Source organism: Psittacula echo (genome assembly GCF_963264785.1).
Source record: "Psittacula echo genome assembly, chromosome: 3".
NCBI lineage: Eukaryota > Metazoa > Chordata > Aves > Psittaciformes > Psittacidae > Psittacula > Psittacula echo.
The window spans coordinates 125,204,514-125,223,564 of record NC_137736.1 but is presented as its reverse complement, the minus strand read 5'-3'; the positions used below and the strand labels follow the sequence as shown (position 1 = coordinate 125,223,564).

Below are 19,051 nucleotides of genomic sequence, written 5' to 3'. Positions count from 1 at the left end.
AAGGCTCGGGTGATGGAGCTGAGCTAGAGGATATAGGAAGTCCGTGCCCTTGTGAAAGCGCCGGATTCGTGCGTGGCAAAGCGTGCCATTACAAAGGTTGGAGAGTGGGGATGGGAGGGAATGTGTCGGTGGAGTTGTGAGCAGGCTCAGGAGAGTTTGCATCCATCGGTTTGGGAAATCAATACGTGACAGACTCGCTCTTACTGTATTCATGTTCCCTTTTCCAGCGAGGCTGAGCTCTCTGGGAGCGCAAACAGGAGGGCAAGATGCCAGTGGTGTGGCCAACCCTATTGGATCTCAGCAGAGATGAATGCAAGAGGATCCTTCGCAAACTGGGTACAGTAAGATGCAATTTGTGGGTCTGTATGTTTGCCCTTTTAAGATTTGCTTGCCTGCTGCTTCCATGGAATACTTTAATGTGTCTACAGGCAACTTACAAAGTCATTTCCTGCATTCTGTGTGTGTCATTGGTTTGACAGCCCTGGCTTCAGATGATGTTTGGCAGATGCTGTTCGCCAGAGCGAAATGAATAGAGCAGAATTGTGTTGGTTTGGGCGAGTTTCTCATGGATGTGCTAGTCCATCTCTGCCTCGATGGTGCATTGCTGTGCTTTTCATGCCTGTTAACATGCACTGGGTACTCTGTGAAAGGAGGATCCTTGTTTGATTTTCAGTTCTGTGTTAGGCACCTTTTGGTACCAAAAATCCCACAGGAAACCCTGGTTTAACCTGGACTGTGGGGTTGAGTTCAAGTAATAAAGGTAGGAAATGAATCTGTGGTGGTTTGTGATCTGCAGTTACATGGATTAGCAGGGAAGTGTGAAATCAATGTGTTCTCGACTGTCGTAAGAACAGGAGCTTTTTGCATTGTTCAGTATCTGAGACCCCTGCCTGATAGAGATATATACTGGGAGGCTTTTTGGTGCTTTGTCCTTGTAAATGTGTGAGACATGCTTTTGTATTTTGGCAGGTAATAGCAATATTTGCTCTTTCCTCACACATTTTGGGCTACTGCAGGAGACAGTCCTTTGTTTGACCATTGATCTGATCTTGTGCAGTCATTTCTGGGTTCTTAGATATTAATTTAATTAGTTAAAGGGTTTTTTGCCACTTAAACGATGCGTAATATGAGAAGAGAAGGAAAACCCCGTAGGTTTCTTGTCAGACTTTGTTCTGAGGAGCATAATGTAGGAGATGATGTCAGGAAGAAGGTTGAGACTCCCTCTAACTTCCTGTGCCTGTCACAGCTTTTCTCGTTCTCATTTTACTTGGAGGTTAAAAGATGATGTGTTTTGCTTCTTAACTGCGCCAAGGCTCTTGTACGTGGTGAAGCCATCCCCTTTATCTTCTGAGAGCTGAGAATGTATTTTCCCTGTTTATTTAATTTCTTGGGAATGGGGGGAGTTGCATTCAGTTGAAACAGCGATGTTGCACACAGCATTCCAACTAAGCTGTACACCCATGAAGGTGAGTACCCTAGGCCTTAAGAAGTACAAAAACTAAGAGAAAGTGCAGGATGCCAAAAGATTTGGACCGGATTCGTGCTGCTGAATTTTGTTAACGTAGCTCTGCTGGCTGGGAGCATGGAAAGAAAACTTCCCCCCCAGCTGCTGGCAGAGCCTTGCTGGTGCAGCTGAGCCAAACAGAGCTGCAGCTACACCTCCTTCAGTGACATAACCTAGGCTGACAGGAAAAGAAATAAATAATAAAACCCTCTTTCTGGTTTTTTTTCCTTTCCCTGTTTTTTTTTTCTCCTGGCATGAGCTGTGTCCCCACAAGGGGGCCCTGCGTGTGTAACAGAGGGTGAGAGCCCGTAGGAGCCCTGTGTTTGCTAGAGAAGAGAAGCTCTGAGTTTAAATCCGTGTAACTGCAGAGCTGGAGGGTGAAGGAGCACGGGCAATGGGAGTCAATAGCTGTCTAAGGGTTATATCCAGCGATATTCATCTGCTTTAGAGGGTCCTGCTTTTCCAGCTCTCAGCCCAACATCCTTCGTGCTCCATCCCGATTGAAGTGCGGTGGTGTAGGTGAGGCTGAAATGCATCCTGAGGTGTGCAATAGCTAGCATAGTTCTGCAGCATTTGTGGTTTAGAACTGAATAAAGGCATGATGGTAGCACATTACACTTGAAATAATGATAGTTGTTTGTGAAACCTGTTTTGTGAAGCCGTTTGATGTGTTTTCTGTTGGAAAGAGAGCACACCATTTAGTGATTGCTACATAGACACACAGTCATAGAATGGTTTGGGTTGGAAGGGACCTTAGAGCTCATCTAGTTCCAACCCTCTGCCACGGGCAGGGACACCTTCCACTAGACCAGATTGCTCAAAGCCGCATCCAACCTGGCCTAAATAAGGGTGAGGAACCTACTTACAACTGTTCTGAAATCTTTACTATCTTCCAAAAGGCCAGAATGTGCATTTTTGAAGCCCTGGTGTAAAGGATCTCTATCAAAAATGCAGAAAGAAACAAAAATCTAATAATGATACAGTTTGTATCTGAGAATTACTTCTTGTTGTTAACAGAGGAAAATAATTAGTATGTTAAATATTGTAACATGTTTGTCTAAATAAATGCTGATATTAGTAATAACCATTGCATTAATTAGCAAATGTTTTATAACTGAAGCTGTAAGTGCTTCGCATCCCTGTGCAAGGCTGCATGGTTAACCAAAACGACTCTGCTTTGTGTTTTGTCTGCTTAATCAGGACAGGAGAGCAGGACTTCTTTTCAGCACAATTCCTTGATTTGATTTGTAAATTAGCTCTTTGGAATCCTAAACTGAAAGCTTTTCAGATGAGCGGCAGTCTTTTGCAGGGAGCATCAGAGGTGTTAGGTTTTAGCATACCCCTTTTATTTTGGTTTACCGGGATATGTTGTGGGGTTGGTTTGGGTTGGCCACTGAAATGAGGGTGTCAAAGTCAATTATGGAAGCATCAAAAGAATTTGTGTTTCTGGTTTAAAGCAGGAGTTGCAGTGATCTTTCCGTACACTGTGGTAAGCTTAGAACAGCGAGTCATTCTTTGGCAAATCAGCAGACTCCATTATTTCGTTAGGTGTATTTTCACCCTGCTTCAGAGGACACAATTCAGACATTTCAGTAGCCTTTAACTGTTTGATTTTTATTGAAACGCTCATGGCATGACATTTAGATAGGTCACCTGGAATTATAAATTCACCTTAAATGAGAGTTGTATGTTGGTGAGTTAATCGTTGCGATAGTTCTACAGTTAAGAGTAGCTCTACATTGAAGAGTAGCCGCATTGTTTCTTTTGTGTTGAGCAGATGTAATCCAGTGTGTTGTGTCCTTTTCAGATTCGAGTAGTTGTACATATCAAGTAAATGGGCATAAAAGGTTGTGATGATCCTGCTCAACAGACCAGAGCTGATGTTCTCCACACTCATTAAGGAAAGGCATTATGGAAAAATCAGTTGCTCTTTTGATAGTGCAGTTCTTTTTCAAGTCAAGCTTTTCTGTGGAACTTTTAACAAGGGTATATGTTAAAAGATGTTCTTCTGCTTCTAAAGACTTCTGAGCTACTCTCAAATTTGGGGACTGTTCCTTCAAGCTTTCTGGTTGAACTGTCAGCTCAGAGCTTGACATAGTCGGTTGGGTTTATAAACTAGATAATCCTCTGTGATAGAATTGTTTCATAGAAAAGCTGTACGCTGCAGAGTAATTAACTGCGAGAGTTCTAAATCATCAGTCTCTTTTGAGAAGCACTAAACAATTGAAAGACATGTTCCTCTTAATGATTGGGCAAATTAATAGAATACTGTCAGAAACATTTTTTTTTCCGTCTTTGCTGTGAGCATTAAATAAAATCCTATTTGTTCTAATTCTTCAGAACTGGAAGCATATGCAGGTGTCATCAGTGCCTTACGTGCACAGGGAGACCTTACGAAAGAGAAGAAGGATCTTCTTGGAGAACTCTCTAAAGTGCTTAGGTAACCCTGACCTCTTTAAAATGAGAACCAATGACTTGTTTTCTTTTAAGGTATTGCCTGCACTAGGGTCACAAAGCAAATCTTAATTCAGAGAAGAAATTCTCCATCTTGTGGAGGTTTAATTCCTCTTCTGCTTTGAGTTTTTAACAAGGAAAACAACCCTGCCTCTGTGGTTGAAGCTTTGCTGTTTTGGTGCTCTGTGAGATACAGTGTTAAAAGCTTACGGGTAGCTCATGAGTGTGTGCTGGCTTCATCAAGATAGAACTTCAAGGTCATCTTCAAGAAAGAATGCTGTGTGTTCTGAGCAAATTTTACTGCCACATGCTTTAAATTTATTGCTCTCATTAGGAGGTTGGGTTCTCGCTGTTTGCTATGAACAGCAATGTTCTTTTTATCCTTCAGTAATATTTTTGAGCAACAATACATTCATTCTTTCTCCCTGTGATATCAAAAGTTAAGTGACAATCTCTTAAATGTAAATGCCTGTTCCTTTTCGTCTCTTGAGTAGATTATTCATAAGTTTAATTTCAGGCTAGGAGGTTTAGATAAATGTTCCTGTCTCCCTTTGACTAAAATATATTGCTGTTTTTAATAGTATTTCAACGGAGAGACATCGTGCTGAAGTTCGGAGGGCAGTAAATGATGAACGACTAACGACTATTGCACACAAGTAAGCTACAGGTCATTTTCTGTGTGATATCAAAGGTACCCTTTGGAAAATCCATCATGCCTTAACTGAAAGGTAGAACTCTGAAGATTGAGTTAAAAAAAACTGCAGCAAGTTAAGTGATGACATCAGTGTCCACCCTTCCTGCCTGATGCAGCTGCTGTGCTGGCATCCACTGGGCTGGTTCCTCCTTGCGTTTGCTTTCACAAGCTCCACATGATTTTGAGAGGTGGAGAGGAGCAAGAGGGCAAGTGCTTTCATATCTTTGATAGTTACTTAGCTGTCTTACAGGAAGAACTGTCTTTAAACAGAGCGGGATTGGAAGTGCCTGTATTTTTCTTCTTTTACTGTTACAGCCATTGATTTTTGACTATTGTAGATTAGGTGTCATGGGGAGAAAAAAGGAAATGGTACAAATAGCAGGCCAGTTTGAGTTAGCAGTTATACAATAGATCCAAGACTTGCCAAAATCAGCAGACTGTTTTAGTGCTGCAGAAGGACTTTTAACATTTTAGTGTTTCAATGGTCAAGTTTAAAGAGTTAGAAGTGTGCAGCCAACAAAACCCACCAACTTCCTTACGCTCCTTTAAAGAAAGGGGAAAAAAATACTGAAGAATAAGCGTTTAGTTATCAAATCAGGTTTCTTGCCTTGAATCAAGTTTCCTTTTTAAGTAGTAGTTCTGTTTTTAGCATTTTACGGAATGAGCATAAAGTTTGTCCTGAGGTACTGAACTTCAGACGGATGCGATATTATAATCCAGACAAGGTGCGGTTGTGAAGTGCTGCATCTCTTTGTTTTTCCCCGTGGTAATTCTTTGTAAGTGATGGTTGGTAGTACAGTATTTGACTTAAATAATTATCTCTAATTCATTAAGGAAACAGACTTTCCTAGCTTTGCTATGTGCAACATTTGTAGTCTTAATTTCTCCTGGAAGGATGTATTTTTACCTCGGCTGATGTAGTTCTGCTTACACTATATGAATATGTATATGAAGAACACTGAAGTGTATCAGGATTTAACAACAGAGCAGATCCTCTGCATTTTACAGACTAATTTGTGGTAGCTTTTGCTGCAACTCACTTGCAATAGTTCACGTGAGAAGTTGTGTTTTCAGAATACATGAATACATTAAAATGGGTTGATTTGCTGAAGAACATAACAGCATTGAAAAATAATTTGCCATTTTGGTTTTGCTGATTTGACAAATGACTCGTGTAATAAGTCATCAACAGAAACACTTCTCCCATCTCGATAAGAACAGCATTTCTTGAAAGCATTCCAGTTTGTAAGTACTAAGGTTAAGGGAAAACTGGAGCAGCAGGCTGGTTCCTGTTGAGGAAGGTGCTTGGGCTGTATTTAAATAATTTCATGTTCTATTACTTTGTTTGGAACTACTTCAATAAGTCTGAAAAACTCTTTTGCTCACGTAAAACACGATCTGCATTGGAAGCTGAGTTTTTCCCTGTGATGTAGTAGTAGATGTAAAAATTCCAGTGATCTTTTATTGGATATACAAATACCTACACATCCAATTTACACATCTATGGGATATGGAGGTATTGTCATCCAGATGTAGAGAGTGTACCCACTGTACCTGAATAGTAGCTAATCTCATATGGGGGTTTTGAACGTGACATCCACACACATCTGTCCCCTTAAGGGCTCTTCAAAACAAAACAGGTAAAGAAGCAGGAACTCTTTAAGATTTCTGTGGGAGGATTTCTCCATCAGGTGGGAAAAATGTAAGGGCTTTCATGAAATGAAGACAGTTGAAGGTTATTGCTGTAGTATGTCTTTAGAAACTGCCTTTTAGACTTTCACTGTTGAAAAAGCCTCTTAAATAAGAGTACTGGGTAGTTTGGAAACTCTGCAATATACTTACAAGGATGTGCATTTCTGTTTAGTATGTCTGGACCAAACAGCTCTTCCGAATGGTCTATAGAAGGTCGTCGGCTGGTGCCGCTGATGCCACGGCTTGTTCCGCAAACAGCTTTTACTGTTACTGCTAATGCTGTTGCCAATGCAGCGGTTCAGCACAACGCATCTCTTCCAGTTCCTGCAGAAACTGGAAACAAAGAAGGTGAGAGAAAGCCCTAACTACTTCAGTCTATGGGAATATAGAAGTAATGTCACGGGAGAAATTGTTCTCTTAGATTTTAAGTGGTAGATTATTATTATTATTATTATTATTATCATTATTATTATTATCTGTATCTTTCTTATTGCACAATATTCCTAGAAACATGATATTACTTATTTATTTAGATGCCTTTGCAGCACCTGCAATGTGAATCTGATACTTGGTGTTAGTGAGCACACTAGCATGTGAAATTAAGGACACAAAAATTGCCAGGAAACAAGGGGGAAATTTACTGGTTAACTTGTTAAGCTCTGTAAACTCTCAAAACTTGGACCAATGGCTTAAGCTTTTGTCAAGTTCTGTAAGTGATGAAAGATGTTTAGGGTCTGTTCCGACCTAGATCATTCTGTGATTTGATGTTTCAGAACACTTTAAGAATGTAAGTAGGTTTTGGTGAAAGTGAAGAAAGTTTTGTTGGGTTTATTGTTTTCCCCCCACTTGAGATTAAACAGACCACGTTAACAAGTTAAAAATTGCTTTCTGCTTTCCTTGTGCCTTTTAAATAATGCTGGTGTGCATTCCATCTAGCTTAGCTGAATAGGCTCGAATTGTGCTTCATGCAACTGGAGAATGTGTAACACTTCTTGAAACAAGCTGGTTTATTCTGGTTGTGTGAGAAATGCTGGATCATTGTGCTATTATTTACAAGAAAGAGTTGAAAAAAACTGATTAGCAAAATCAGTTGTTCATTACTGAAGGATTATTTTGGTTTCTTCAACTGGTGTACTGTTGAGGAGAGACACTAGCTATGTTCCATTAGTTATCAGTCTGGAGATGGTCACAGTAAAGCAAAAAGATCAAAATACCAAATTAATGCTAAAATTAAAAATAATAAGTTGTAAAGTAACCCATCAGGTTTAATACAAATAAATCTAGAATGAACAGCACAGATTTCTGGAGGTGGGAGGAGGGGAGGTTAGATTTCTCTGTTGTCTTTGAAAGCCATTAATTCAATGGCCATACTTAGGTCAAACTGGGGAGTAATCAACAGGATTGCAGAGGCAAAGATACGGATAATGACCCAATAAGTCTTTGGCTTCCATTTCAATTGTTAAAATAGTGATAGAATAATGGGATTCTGCACTTCAGTTATATGGAAGGTGTCTTTTCTCCTCTTCAGTGGTGGTTTGCTATTCCTACACAAGTACCACTTCAACCCCAACATCTACCCCTGTTCCAAGTGGCAGTGTAGCAACAGTGAAGTCCCCCAGACCCGCCAGTCCAGCCTCCAATGTAGTCGTCTTGCCAAGTGGAAGTACTGTTTACGTCAAAAGTAAGTGATACTAGCAACTGGTTAACAAAAGGGAAAGAAAGGGACAGTCTTGTGGCTGAAGCATGGACTGAGTTAAACACTTTGACCTTGGGCAAGTCATTTAATGCCTTTATGCCTTCATTTAGGCTTAAGGATGGATTTATTGCTTCCCCTTTTCAGAGAAATCATGTTCAGGATAAATCCACTCGCTGTAAAATGCTGCAGGGAGCAGTAATGACAAGGACAAAAAAGAATGAAAAGTAGTTTCAAAATTAAACCTAGGAATTGCTGTATGTCAGTGGTTTTCTAATCCAACTTGGTCAGAACTTCTCTTTAAGGTGGTTCAGCTGGTTGCTTCCGCAGAGGACTTCCCTCTTCCTTCTGCTGAAGTAATGCGTCATAGTCACTCCATTGAGTTAGAAAAGGTCCCTCCTTACCACTTTCATTGTGCACAGTAGCCTGGCAAGCATTTACATGCTCATGTTATCTGTGTCTGGTCATTTTGTCATTTATTTGGAAGTGAATCTCAGTGAGGCTTGCATTATTTGGCAACTGTGAAAACTCCAAATGAAATCCCACCAGATACCCATCTTCATGCGTTTAAACTTGGAAATACCCAGGATATAACATCCACAATCAGTCTCTTTTTCTAACCCCTCTCACTTCTTTCTTTGGCTAATAGATCAGCTAGTTTTAAAAGCAGAATATGTCCTTATACATACAGCCAGCTCATCAAAGGTAGCTTTATTTAACTAATAAAAGCTATTTCCTTCTGTCGTTATTTGGTGTCTATATCAAAATGCAGGTGACAAAGATTAACAGTGAAGTGGATAAGTGCTATTTTTATGCTTGCTGTGGATACCTTTCATATCTTAAAGATCATCTTAATCTTTATGCAATATGTGGATGTTTGTATAAACTTCCAGCTAGTCAGAAATGCCACATTGTACGTAATGTTACCTGCAAACCGCTGTCTTCAAGGGCTGAATCAACCCACAGAACCCATTACATGAAGATTTTTCATTTCTCTGATTTAGTGCACTAATCACTCTGCTTTAGTTTAAAGATTCAGGGGAAAAATGTTCTTAACCTCTTAAAAATTTAATTTAGCCCTCTAATGAATTATTACATGGTAATACATGAATTATTACATGATAATGAGTGTAAAACCAGTCTAGACACACAGTAGAGGAATGAAACGTTCTCATTTTTATTCTGTCCATTCCTAGATTGCACTTTCGCCTCCCCCCACTTTGCATGCTTCATTTCGTTCCCTTTTTTTAGGGAATTGTGTGTCTTTCAGTCTGTGTTATATCAGTCACCTTAGTTTTAACAAACCTGCTGAAAAGCAAGCTCAGGAGGCCTGAGTTATAGTGGTGACTTTGCCACTGATCCATAGTGTGAGCTCATCCGAGTCACAGTCTGATTGAGCCATTAACCTCTCCCTGCCTCTGCTTCCTTGCTTGTCAACTGTGAGTTACACTCGAGCTGTATTACCTTTTAGCTAAATGCTGGGGGAAGACTTTGTGCAAATGCAGTTTCTAACATGAAATCATAGAAACAACGTCCTTGCAGACCCCCAGCAGTGAAAACAGGAGATGAAATGAGCTCTACTTACCAAAAAATAACATTCTATTAGTTTACTCTTACTTTCTTATTTTTGTATTGTTCTTTATGGGGGTTTTGTTGATGGATAAGGACTACAAATAGCTTTCTCTGAAGTATTCCTTGGTGACCCACCAAGGAAACAGCACTGTCCTGACATCCTAGCTGCATAGGGAGTTTTGATTCAAATGAATTCTGGAATTCCAGCACATTTTCAGTGCAATTAACATCCTCACAGCTCTAAGTTTGCATTGTGCACTCACATTAATACTTAAAACCCCTGTTCATAATAGAATTTAAAGTCATGTAACCGAATCCCTGCTTTATAGACGGAGATCACCTCCAGGCTTGTTCAGGGCTGTAAAGTATTGATTAGAGCTTTGAAATCTACTTGTAGATGCATGCTTCATCTGTACAGCTACAGCCAGCTAAAGTGTATTTTTTGAAGCAAACTTAAAATAAACCCTTTGCTTCTCTTCGCTGGTTCAGCTTCCACAGAAGTGGATTTCCACATCTTTGTGTGGGTAAAACTGTCTGAAGTGCACCTGCGAATGAGCTGGGACTCGTATGAAGAGAGAATCCCATGTTCCAGAAAACACTTGCTGTGCTACAGGGCACTTTCTTGTCCATGTTAATTCCTACATCTTCACTTTTCGAGTGCCAGAATACTTAGTTATTTTAATTGGACATTGTAATTAGCTCTTGACCCTAATTAGAGATAGGCTGCCAACCAAGTCTGCTTGCCTTACTGGCAAGGCTGCATTGTGCCGTGACAGTGTTCTTTGTCTTTAAGCCCCAGGCATATGGAACAAGATCTTCAGCCTTGTTCTGCATAGGGCGGATTGTGTCTTTTTGGCTTATCTCTGGTTTGCTTAACACTGGCTAATTTGATAAACATAAATGCCACCCATTAGCTGTAAGAGATTTTCAAGGTTATTAAACCACATCTTTCTGCAATGTATACCAATTTATGAACTTACTGCCTACTTTGGAAAGTTTCACATGGATTTAAGATGCATCAAATCACACTGTTAGCCTTTGCTCAGCTGAATATTGCAGATCTTTGCTCTATGTGTGCAGTAGAGGATTGTGAGGAAGGGTGAAATTCTTTGAAGCCAGACTTTCGTTGTTCATGATTGCAGTTTGGTGCTACTTTATATGTGTTGCACAAAATGCACCAGACAAGGCAGAAGCTGGTAAAGTGAGGTTTGACCTTTGTACTTAAAGTATGTCATTAAATAAAGGATCTCAAGATGCCGTGCTGAGGTGATGGGAAGAAGGGTTGCTGTGATGATAAGCATGGCATAGTAGGTACAGAGGTTGAAACTTAAACAGGGGAGATTTAGGTTAGATATAAGGAAGAAATTCGTTATTGTGAGAGTGGTGAGACACTGACAGGCTGCCCAAGAAAGCTGTGGATGCCTCATCCCTGGAGGTACAGGACAGGGCCCTGAGCAACGTGGACTAGTGGAAGGTGTCCCTGCCTATGGCAGGGGGCTTGGAACTGGATGAGCTTTAAGCTCCCTTCCAATCCAAACCAATCTGTGGTTCTATGAAATCAGAGAAGACTACAGGAGGATAAACTGAAGTAGTCCAGGTGGTGTAAGCAAAACCAGCAACAAGAACAGTGTAATGTAAAGTTTTAAACTGAAATGTGCATGATGTTATCCCAACTGCCTTGTGTGTGTAATCTCATTATTCAAGCTTCTTGAGACAGAATGAAATCCCTCTACAGGCTCTTAGGTTCCTTAAATCTCTTAAACTGAGTGAAGTAACCCAGTAAGTGAGTAGGTTGTGGGGTTTGTTTCTTTGCTTTATGGTGGTCTGTATCAAGGACTCTGCAGTGTGATACAGGTTGGTTGTGCCGCAAGATGTAATGTATACTCTAGTTCTTGTTACCTTATTCAAAAGTGCATACAAGGCTCAGCAAGTTTGTAGTGTTTTAGAAAGCACTTAGAGCTGCAGATAGGGGAAAGTATAACTGAGATAAAGTACTTCTTTTGCAGGTGTCAGCTGCTCAGATGATGATGAAAAGCCCCGCAAAAGACGGCGAACGAATTCCTCAAGTTCTTCCCCTGTTCTCCTGAAAGAAGTCCCGAAGGCAGTGACTCCTGTCACTAAAACTATCACAGTGCCTGTAAGTGGCAGCCCCAAGATGAGTAATATAATGCAGAGCATTGCCAACTCCTTACCACCACACATGTCGCCTGTGAAAATAACCTTCACTAAGCCCTCAACACAGACAACAAACACGACAACGCAGAAGGTATGTGGGGGAAGCTGCCAAATGTTACTTTATTCTGGTTTTATCAATGAGTAAGATGTGATGTTTGACTCTTCCTTGCTGTGAACTGTCTGGCTGTTTTCTTAAGGATTGCACTTGGGGTAAGGTAATCCCTCTTTAAAACGAACAAAGAGAAAAAAAACCAAACTCTTGTATGAATTTAGTTCACCTGTGTGTGAAAGGACCTGGATTGACAGCCGTGGAGACTGAAGCCCTCTTTTTATCCACAGAACAGGTACAGCACAGGCAGCGGGAGTGCAAGCTTCCCCCAGACTGCCCCACCAATGTGCCTCAACCCTGACCTGAAGGGACCACTTCTAGGGATGAGAGGGGATTCAGTCTCCATGCTCATTCAATTCTTGGCCTCTCTGGTGAGACTGCCAACAAGGTTGCCAGTTAGTACCATTTGTGGTGTTGGGTTTTGTGATATGGACACTAGTCCACTGAGAACTGGATCACATAGGCCACTGAACAGCCTTCAGATGGTAACAACTATTGGTCAAAGGTAATCTTTCTTATTTCTATTTTCCTTATTGATGATTATTCTTTGCAGTAGTAGAATTCCAGCAGAGGTGGCATGGGCTTTCCCTTGCCAAGCCTTTTGTCTAGAGACTAGGTTTTATGGGGTCTACAAAGCTTATCCTTGGAGCTGATCAAAGACTGGGGGGGGGGGCTTTATTTTCCTTTCAGTACTAGTGTGCTATTTCTCATTCTACATTAACAGTGTTCTAGTGGTCAAAATCAGTTGCATTATTTCAGCTGAGTGTGCCCAGCTATCACCAGAATGCAGTGTGTGGAAAAAGTTTTCTGTGTTGAAGTTTTGTATTGGACTCAGACTCTTAACGTGCCACATCTGTGGCATGACTGTTTTCTCATGGCCTTAGGAAGCATTTCGGATGTGTCTACTGTTTTGTTCTTAAGATGTAAGAAAAGATTAATGCCTCGGACCAAGCTCATTCTTGGCATGGTTATTTATTAAGGCAGACTTAGGAGTTGGGGGGGTGCCTGTGGAATTAATTTGGCCCTGATACCAACAGATTGGTGGGAGGCTGGTCACTAACAAGCATTTTTTGTTCCAACTGTGGGAGTTTGACTTGAGTTCAGACCCTCACAGGGTATTTGTTCTGTTCGTCGTCTTAATTGTTTTACGACTCTGGTTGGATTAGCAGAGTTCCCATGTCCTGACTCTTTTGGAAACAAAGGAAGATTAACTGAAGCAATGTGCAATAAAGATCTTGCTTTCTGGCCTTTTCCCACTTCAGAGCTCTTTGATGCTTTCATTTGATTCACTGTTCTTTAAGTCTCCTAAATCGAATTTAGTCTCTGAATACAGGAGTAGAAAGTTGTAACTGAGCATAAACCATAAAATAAAATGTCCTGCATTCAATGCAGCAACTTCACAGCCAGTATAGGGCTTAACCTACCCATCCTGTTGCTCTTGTTAGGCTCATCTTTACAGCAGGAAGAATTTTTCTGCCTTAAACATCTGTAGTCTTGTATTGAGTGTTACATATGGTGGTAGTTAAAGATGGAGTGTATTAAATCTCCAAAAGGAAGAGAATAGACTGTTGGTAAGGTTTTTGCTGCAGTTGTGCTTCTGCTTGTTTTGACATCGAAACTTTAGGTTTTGCTTTGCATGGCATTATTTGACTCTCTTTCTAATCTACAGTGATAGGAAAGGCATCGCTTATTTCATTAGGGAGCCATGGTAGCGTTTGTATCTGAACTTGTTGCACTGCCCTCTTTTGTTGGGTTTAGATATGACAAAATACATAGCTGTGGATCATTTTGGTAAGAGAGATCCCTTTTAGAAGTTTTGACATTAAATGCCAGACTTGTTACACTTAAATGGGAAGTGTACTGTTTTAAACAAGTTCTGATAGAGATGGCTGAAGTCGTTGGATATGAATGAGATTCTTCATTCCTGCATGCCAGCTTTCTGAATTGCTTTGACATTTTAGTAGGTTGGAGGAAGATTATATTTAAGGACTAATAATGTCACAGCTGCAATTTGTGGATTCTCTTACTATAAAAGTCCTCTGCCCAGGACACAGAAGGAATCAAGCTAGTGAAGCTTTTGGCAGTTAATGCCTTTGATTCTTCAGGAACAAGGTTTGATGTCTCTCAAAATAGAGCTGATAGGACTAATTTTAATATAGATTAGGAATTATTTTTTACCATAATAAGAAAAAAAGAGCAATTTGCTTTTATTTTAGATTTTGAATCAAGCAGTCTTTCTGCTGTAAAATACATCATGCAGTTTTGGTACCCAGGATGAGGTTACTTTGATTTCAACATACATGAGAAAAATAGCATCTCAACAAATATGATTGTGATTTGAGCTTTAATCCTTCTAAGCTTTTACCTGAAAATCCTGTTTTCTGGATATAGTTCATACATGAAGATCACTAAACTTTGTTCTGCTCTGTTAATCTTGAGAGAAGAAATAGAATAAAAAGCCCCAAACCTGCTTAGTCACAGGACAGCGATCATTGTTGAACTATAATTCTTTACAAGCTTTATTTCCTTGGATGATTAAAGTACTGTTAAGTGATAATCTTGGACTGATGGTTTAATCTCTGCCTTTGAATGAAGAGCAACAGTCTTCAGGAGTTGTGATTATGCTGAGATTCATCCTACAGATCTGTACTTAGTTAAGATGCTGAACTTACCCTGTTGCACTATGGATTATATGGGAAGTTTAATGTGAATAATCTGCCTTTTTTAGCTGCAGGTTGTCCTTTGACTGTATTCCTAAATGAGTGGAATGGAGCTGGCTATAAAATTCAAACACTTGGGAAGTATTTCTAGTGTTAACTGACTTAAGCAACAGGATAAAACTCTAGAGGCACATTGTAGGATCTTTTCACCTCCTACCAGAATCAAGCCGTGTCATAGTCAGTGCATCTAGTTCCTTGTTGGAACTAGATGATCTTAAGGTCCTTTCCAACCCTAACTATTCTGTGATTCTATCTTCATGGTTGTAGCCTCAGAGCAATTTCAGGAGGGTGTTTTGATTGAGTCAAGGTTAGGTAGAGGGGAAAACTCAGAGTGTGACAGAGAAAATGTTCTTTCCTGGGGAATGCAATAAAGTGTTAGATCAGCAGATGTACTTCAGGCATTGGTCAGGTGTGGACAACCTCATGTAGTAAGTCTTTGGTTTTCCTCAGATCAAGATATTAAAGGCTTAGCTAAGTAGCGGGGATGATGAAAACCAAGCACCGGGGCAAAGACAGCATGGGGGGGTGAAATTTGCTGCTTTTATTCCATCTATGTGGTTAATTTTATTTTGTTTTATAAACTCTTAATCTCTTACTGCTTGATCTGTCACTTAAGTCTGTTTCTGATGCCATTATCATGCTATTTCTTTCATGTATCAGGCAAGGTTTCACTATTCCTTGGATAGTAGTGTAAGACTTTTGGTTTGAGCTAACCCAGGTTTTCTTTGCTCTTTCTATACTTTTTTCTATCTGCTTTTGGTACATTAATAAGTTTGAATTTTCAAGGTTTTAATAAATGAGATTATTTGGACAATTGCATAATTAAAACAACTCAATATTCTTGCATGGTAAAGTGAAAATACATTGTATTTCTGTGCTGTGTGTTTTGGTTTTAACTGTGTGTAAGTAAAACGAGGTACATAGAAGCAGAATAAAAGGAATCTCCTTACATTAATAGTCCCCATGTTCAACACATCAGAAATGCTAGCTTTCTAGGTCAGTTGCATAAGAACAGACCTCTTCCAATGTTGTAATGAATTCTGTATTTTCCCTGTGTCAGATCAGATTAATGGTGGTGTAATTGTAACTTGCACCAGGGGTAATGTTTATTCTCTTTAGAGAAGTGGCTTTCAGACAGATAAGAAAGCATTTCTTGTTACTGAGAGCACAAATTAAAGCAGAAATTGTTTCAAACCTAAATCATGTCTTTTGCACTGAAGAAATAGTGTTTACAGCTTTGTGCATCAAAAATATTTCCCATTACTGACTCGGCAACTGCTTGTGCATTGCTGAAGAGAAAAAAGGAGTCATCTATTTTCTCACTGTCATTTCCTGATGTATGCGCAAGGTTTGGGAGAATGGTGTTTCAAACTTGTTGGGAAGGCCTTTAGTTCCATTTAAAATGATTTTCAGGCTTCCTGGCCCAGTTTATGAAGCCAAGCAGTTTATTCCTGTCTGTTTGCCTTCAGACATGAGATAATTCTGCTTTAATTAGGTAGTAATTGTTTTTCTCAGACCCAGACCTTTCTAATTTCAAGGAAATGATTATCACCACTTCCTCAAACTAATTGAGTGGTTTTGTTGCCAGCAAATGAGATTATGAGTCTTAAACGGTCTCAATAAGCATGTATCCCTAAAACTAAATACGCAGACAGATGCATTACTGCAATTTTATGCTTTTAGATAAAAGCAAAGAACAAATGAATTTCTTGTTGTTCTTTTTCTTCTTCCAGGTGATCATAGTAACCACCTCTCCAAGCTCAACTTTTGTACCCAACATCCTTTCAAAGTCCCACAACTATGCAGCAGTCACGAAACTTGTCCCAACGTCAGTCATTGCCTCAACTACGCAGAAGCAGCCAGTGGTCATAACTGCTTCTCAGTCCTCTTTGGTCAGTAGCAGCAGCACCAGCAGCAGCACCAGCAGCAGCTGTTCCACTCCTTCCTGTGCTGCAAATACCATTGCTGTGACTGCTGTAGTATCATCAACACCGTCAGTGGTTATGTCAACAGTAGCACAAGGTATGCCAATAACATTATGCTTATAAAAGATGCTCTTTCAGTGGTGAACTGGACTCTTTGTTTTGAGAATAACATAGGGGAGATGCACTTGGTGTTTACATATGATGAGTAAAGCACAGGAGATGTGAAAGAAATCATAGCTTTTGGTTTTGGAAAGATTTCACTTGCAGCAGTAGAACGCTATAGCCTCAAAATGCCTGGCTTTCAAAACTCTTATTTGATGCATGGAATATGGATGTTCCCGATATTTAAAGATGGTTGGTTCTCTTAAAGCCTGATTTACAAAAGCATGCAAAGTTAACATCAGATAAATAGAACTTATGCTTGACGTGCTCAGTCTTTACAATATTTCTTGTGGTAATTAATCTCAATGACAATTCTGAAAGGTAGAGAGGTGTTTACACCTTTTTATCTGTGTATTTTATCAGCATGTCGGTTTTCACGTCCTTCAGTTTAAGACCTGAGTGGGCCTGGATTAAAATTCCTAGGTTTCTGATTTCCAGCTCCAAGTATGTGTTAGCGTGACTGTTTCAGCTCTACAGCCACTAGGTAACATTTGGAAGACAAGCTCTGGGTGAATGAAAGTGCCTTAGTGAGCAGCCCTTGACAGATAACTGTGCCTGACAATGAGAAGTGTCACATTGCAATTTTTCCTTGTCTCTATTTTCCATTCTTGTTTCATTCCACAAAATATTGGGCGACCAAATCAAGGCTGAGGAGGTTTTTTGCCTTTCGTATTGCTGCAGTTAATCAAATCCTGAAGATCATGGAATGGTTTGGGTTGGAAAGGACTTTAAGATCATCCAGTTCCAGCACCCCTGCCATGGGCAGGGACACCTCACACTAGACCATGTTGCCCAAGGCTCTGCCCAACCTGGCCTTGAGCACTGCCAGGGATGGGGCATTTACCACTTCTCTGGGCACCCTGTGCCAGGGCCTCACCACCCTTGCAGTAAAGAACAACTTCCTTATATCTAACCTGAACTTCCCCTGTATCAGTTTGAACCAGTTGCCTCTTGTCCTATCACTACAATCACACTCAAGATAGTAACCTACAGAGCACAAGGGCTTACAGCAGAATTTCATATCATTTGAACTGTGGATTTTTAGTTAGGTTTGATCATGGGAGAGATTTTACTTCTAAAATACAGGAGATGCAATATCTCTTTAACAGTTACTTGTTTCTCAAGACTATCAGTGTCATTGCAGAAGATGCTAGTGAAACGTTCTGTGGCATAAAGTAGTAATCCAAATGTGAAGGAAGTTCTATTCATGAATGAGAGATTTTCTTTGTATGTTCCAGTACAACTGGGACTTGGTTTGAAACTGCTTTTATAAGACATAGACTTTGTGTTTTCTGGTACTTATGGATGTGCAATTTAGAGTTATAGGTGAAACCAAATTTTGCTGGAAATGCTGTGACAGCTACATAAGGGAATGACAGAAAGAGGTATTAAGGTTTATTTGGGAACTTCATCTTTCCATCTTACTGCAAACTTGTTTTAATCACTTTTTTACTTGTAAGATCACCTAACCTATCAGCACAAAAATGTGTTCCATAGTTTTCTAAATTACAGAAAAGTACTTTGTTCTTTTAAACTGATATTGTATTCAGTAGGAGATACTCCCTTCTAATGTTGATGGGTTTGATGTTTGACATGCTCATATCCCTCACTTTTTGTAGTCATGATTTTCACTATAAATACTTTGATTTCTTGAAACCTAAAAGATCAGACTCTGAAAATGTTTGTGAATTATTTGCACTAGAAAAGGTGCAGGAAGTAAACTGGGATTGTGGTCATTCCATTAGCTGCTATTCTGCTGCCACATTGCAAATTTGTGTAAAGATTTGTTGTCTCGGATTAGAGAACTTCTGCTATGTGGGAACTTTATTCCCTTGTGTATCTATATGCGTTTTTCACTAGGAAAGGTAGTTGAAATGTAAAATGATTTTAGAATTGTAATGTTTTTGTGTTGCACTATCCAGTCTTAAACCATTTACTCTTTCACAGGTGTGTCTACATCAGCAATTAAAGTTGCCTCTACCAGGCTACCTTCCCCAAAAGGTTTGGTTGGGAACCCAACACAGATCTTAGCACAGTTTCCCAAACAGCATCAGCAGTCCCCTAAACAGCAGCTGCAACAAATACAACAGGCCCAGCAACAACAACAACAACAGCAGCAGCAGCAGCAACAACAGCAGCAGCAACAACTGGTGCAGTCCTCTGCAGCTCAGCAGCAGCCACAGCAATCTCAGTTGCCACCTGGCATCAAGCCCACCATTCAGATCAAACAGGAATCAGGTAGTTGGAGTTAATCTTGGGTCATATCACTGATTGATGAGCTCTTAACCACAGCTCGAGAGAGGGCAGAATTCTGTTGCAAAATGTGCATGGGGAGCTGTGATTACTTGAGT

General features: G+C 40.1%; 1 protein-coding gene across 13 annotated transcripts in view; it reads left to right on the top strand.

Moving 5' to 3' along the window:
* EMSY (EMSY transcriptional repressor, BRCA2 interacting) overlaps positions 1-19,051 on the top strand; it is a 38,915-nt gene that overhangs the window by 929 nt on the left and 18,935 nt on the right. For 6 of the 13 annotated variants that reach the window (XM_080612202.1, XM_080612204.1, XM_080612197.1 and 3 more), the window contains exons 2-10: positions 228-336; positions 3,845-3,944; positions 4,540-4,614; positions 6,517-6,692; positions 7,873-8,025; positions 11,616-11,875; positions 12,124-12,264; positions 16,347-16,635; positions 18,648-18,938. In XM_080612202.1, the coding sequence (XP_080468328.1) occupies positions 267-336; positions 3,845-3,944; positions 4,540-4,614; positions 6,517-6,692; positions 7,873-8,025; positions 11,616-11,875; positions 12,124-12,264; positions 16,347-16,635; positions 18,648-18,938 (1,555 nt within the window). In that variant the 5' untranslated portion in view covers positions 228-266. Of the gene's footprint in view, positions 1-227; positions 337-3,844; positions 3,945-4,539; positions 4,615-6,516; positions 6,693-7,872; positions 8,026-11,615; positions 11,876-12,123; positions 12,265-16,346; positions 16,636-18,647; positions 18,939-19,051 lie in introns of those variants that run through there. The other 7 variants (XM_080612193.1, XM_080612200.1, XM_080612194.1 and 4 more) reach the window with 4 other exon arrangements.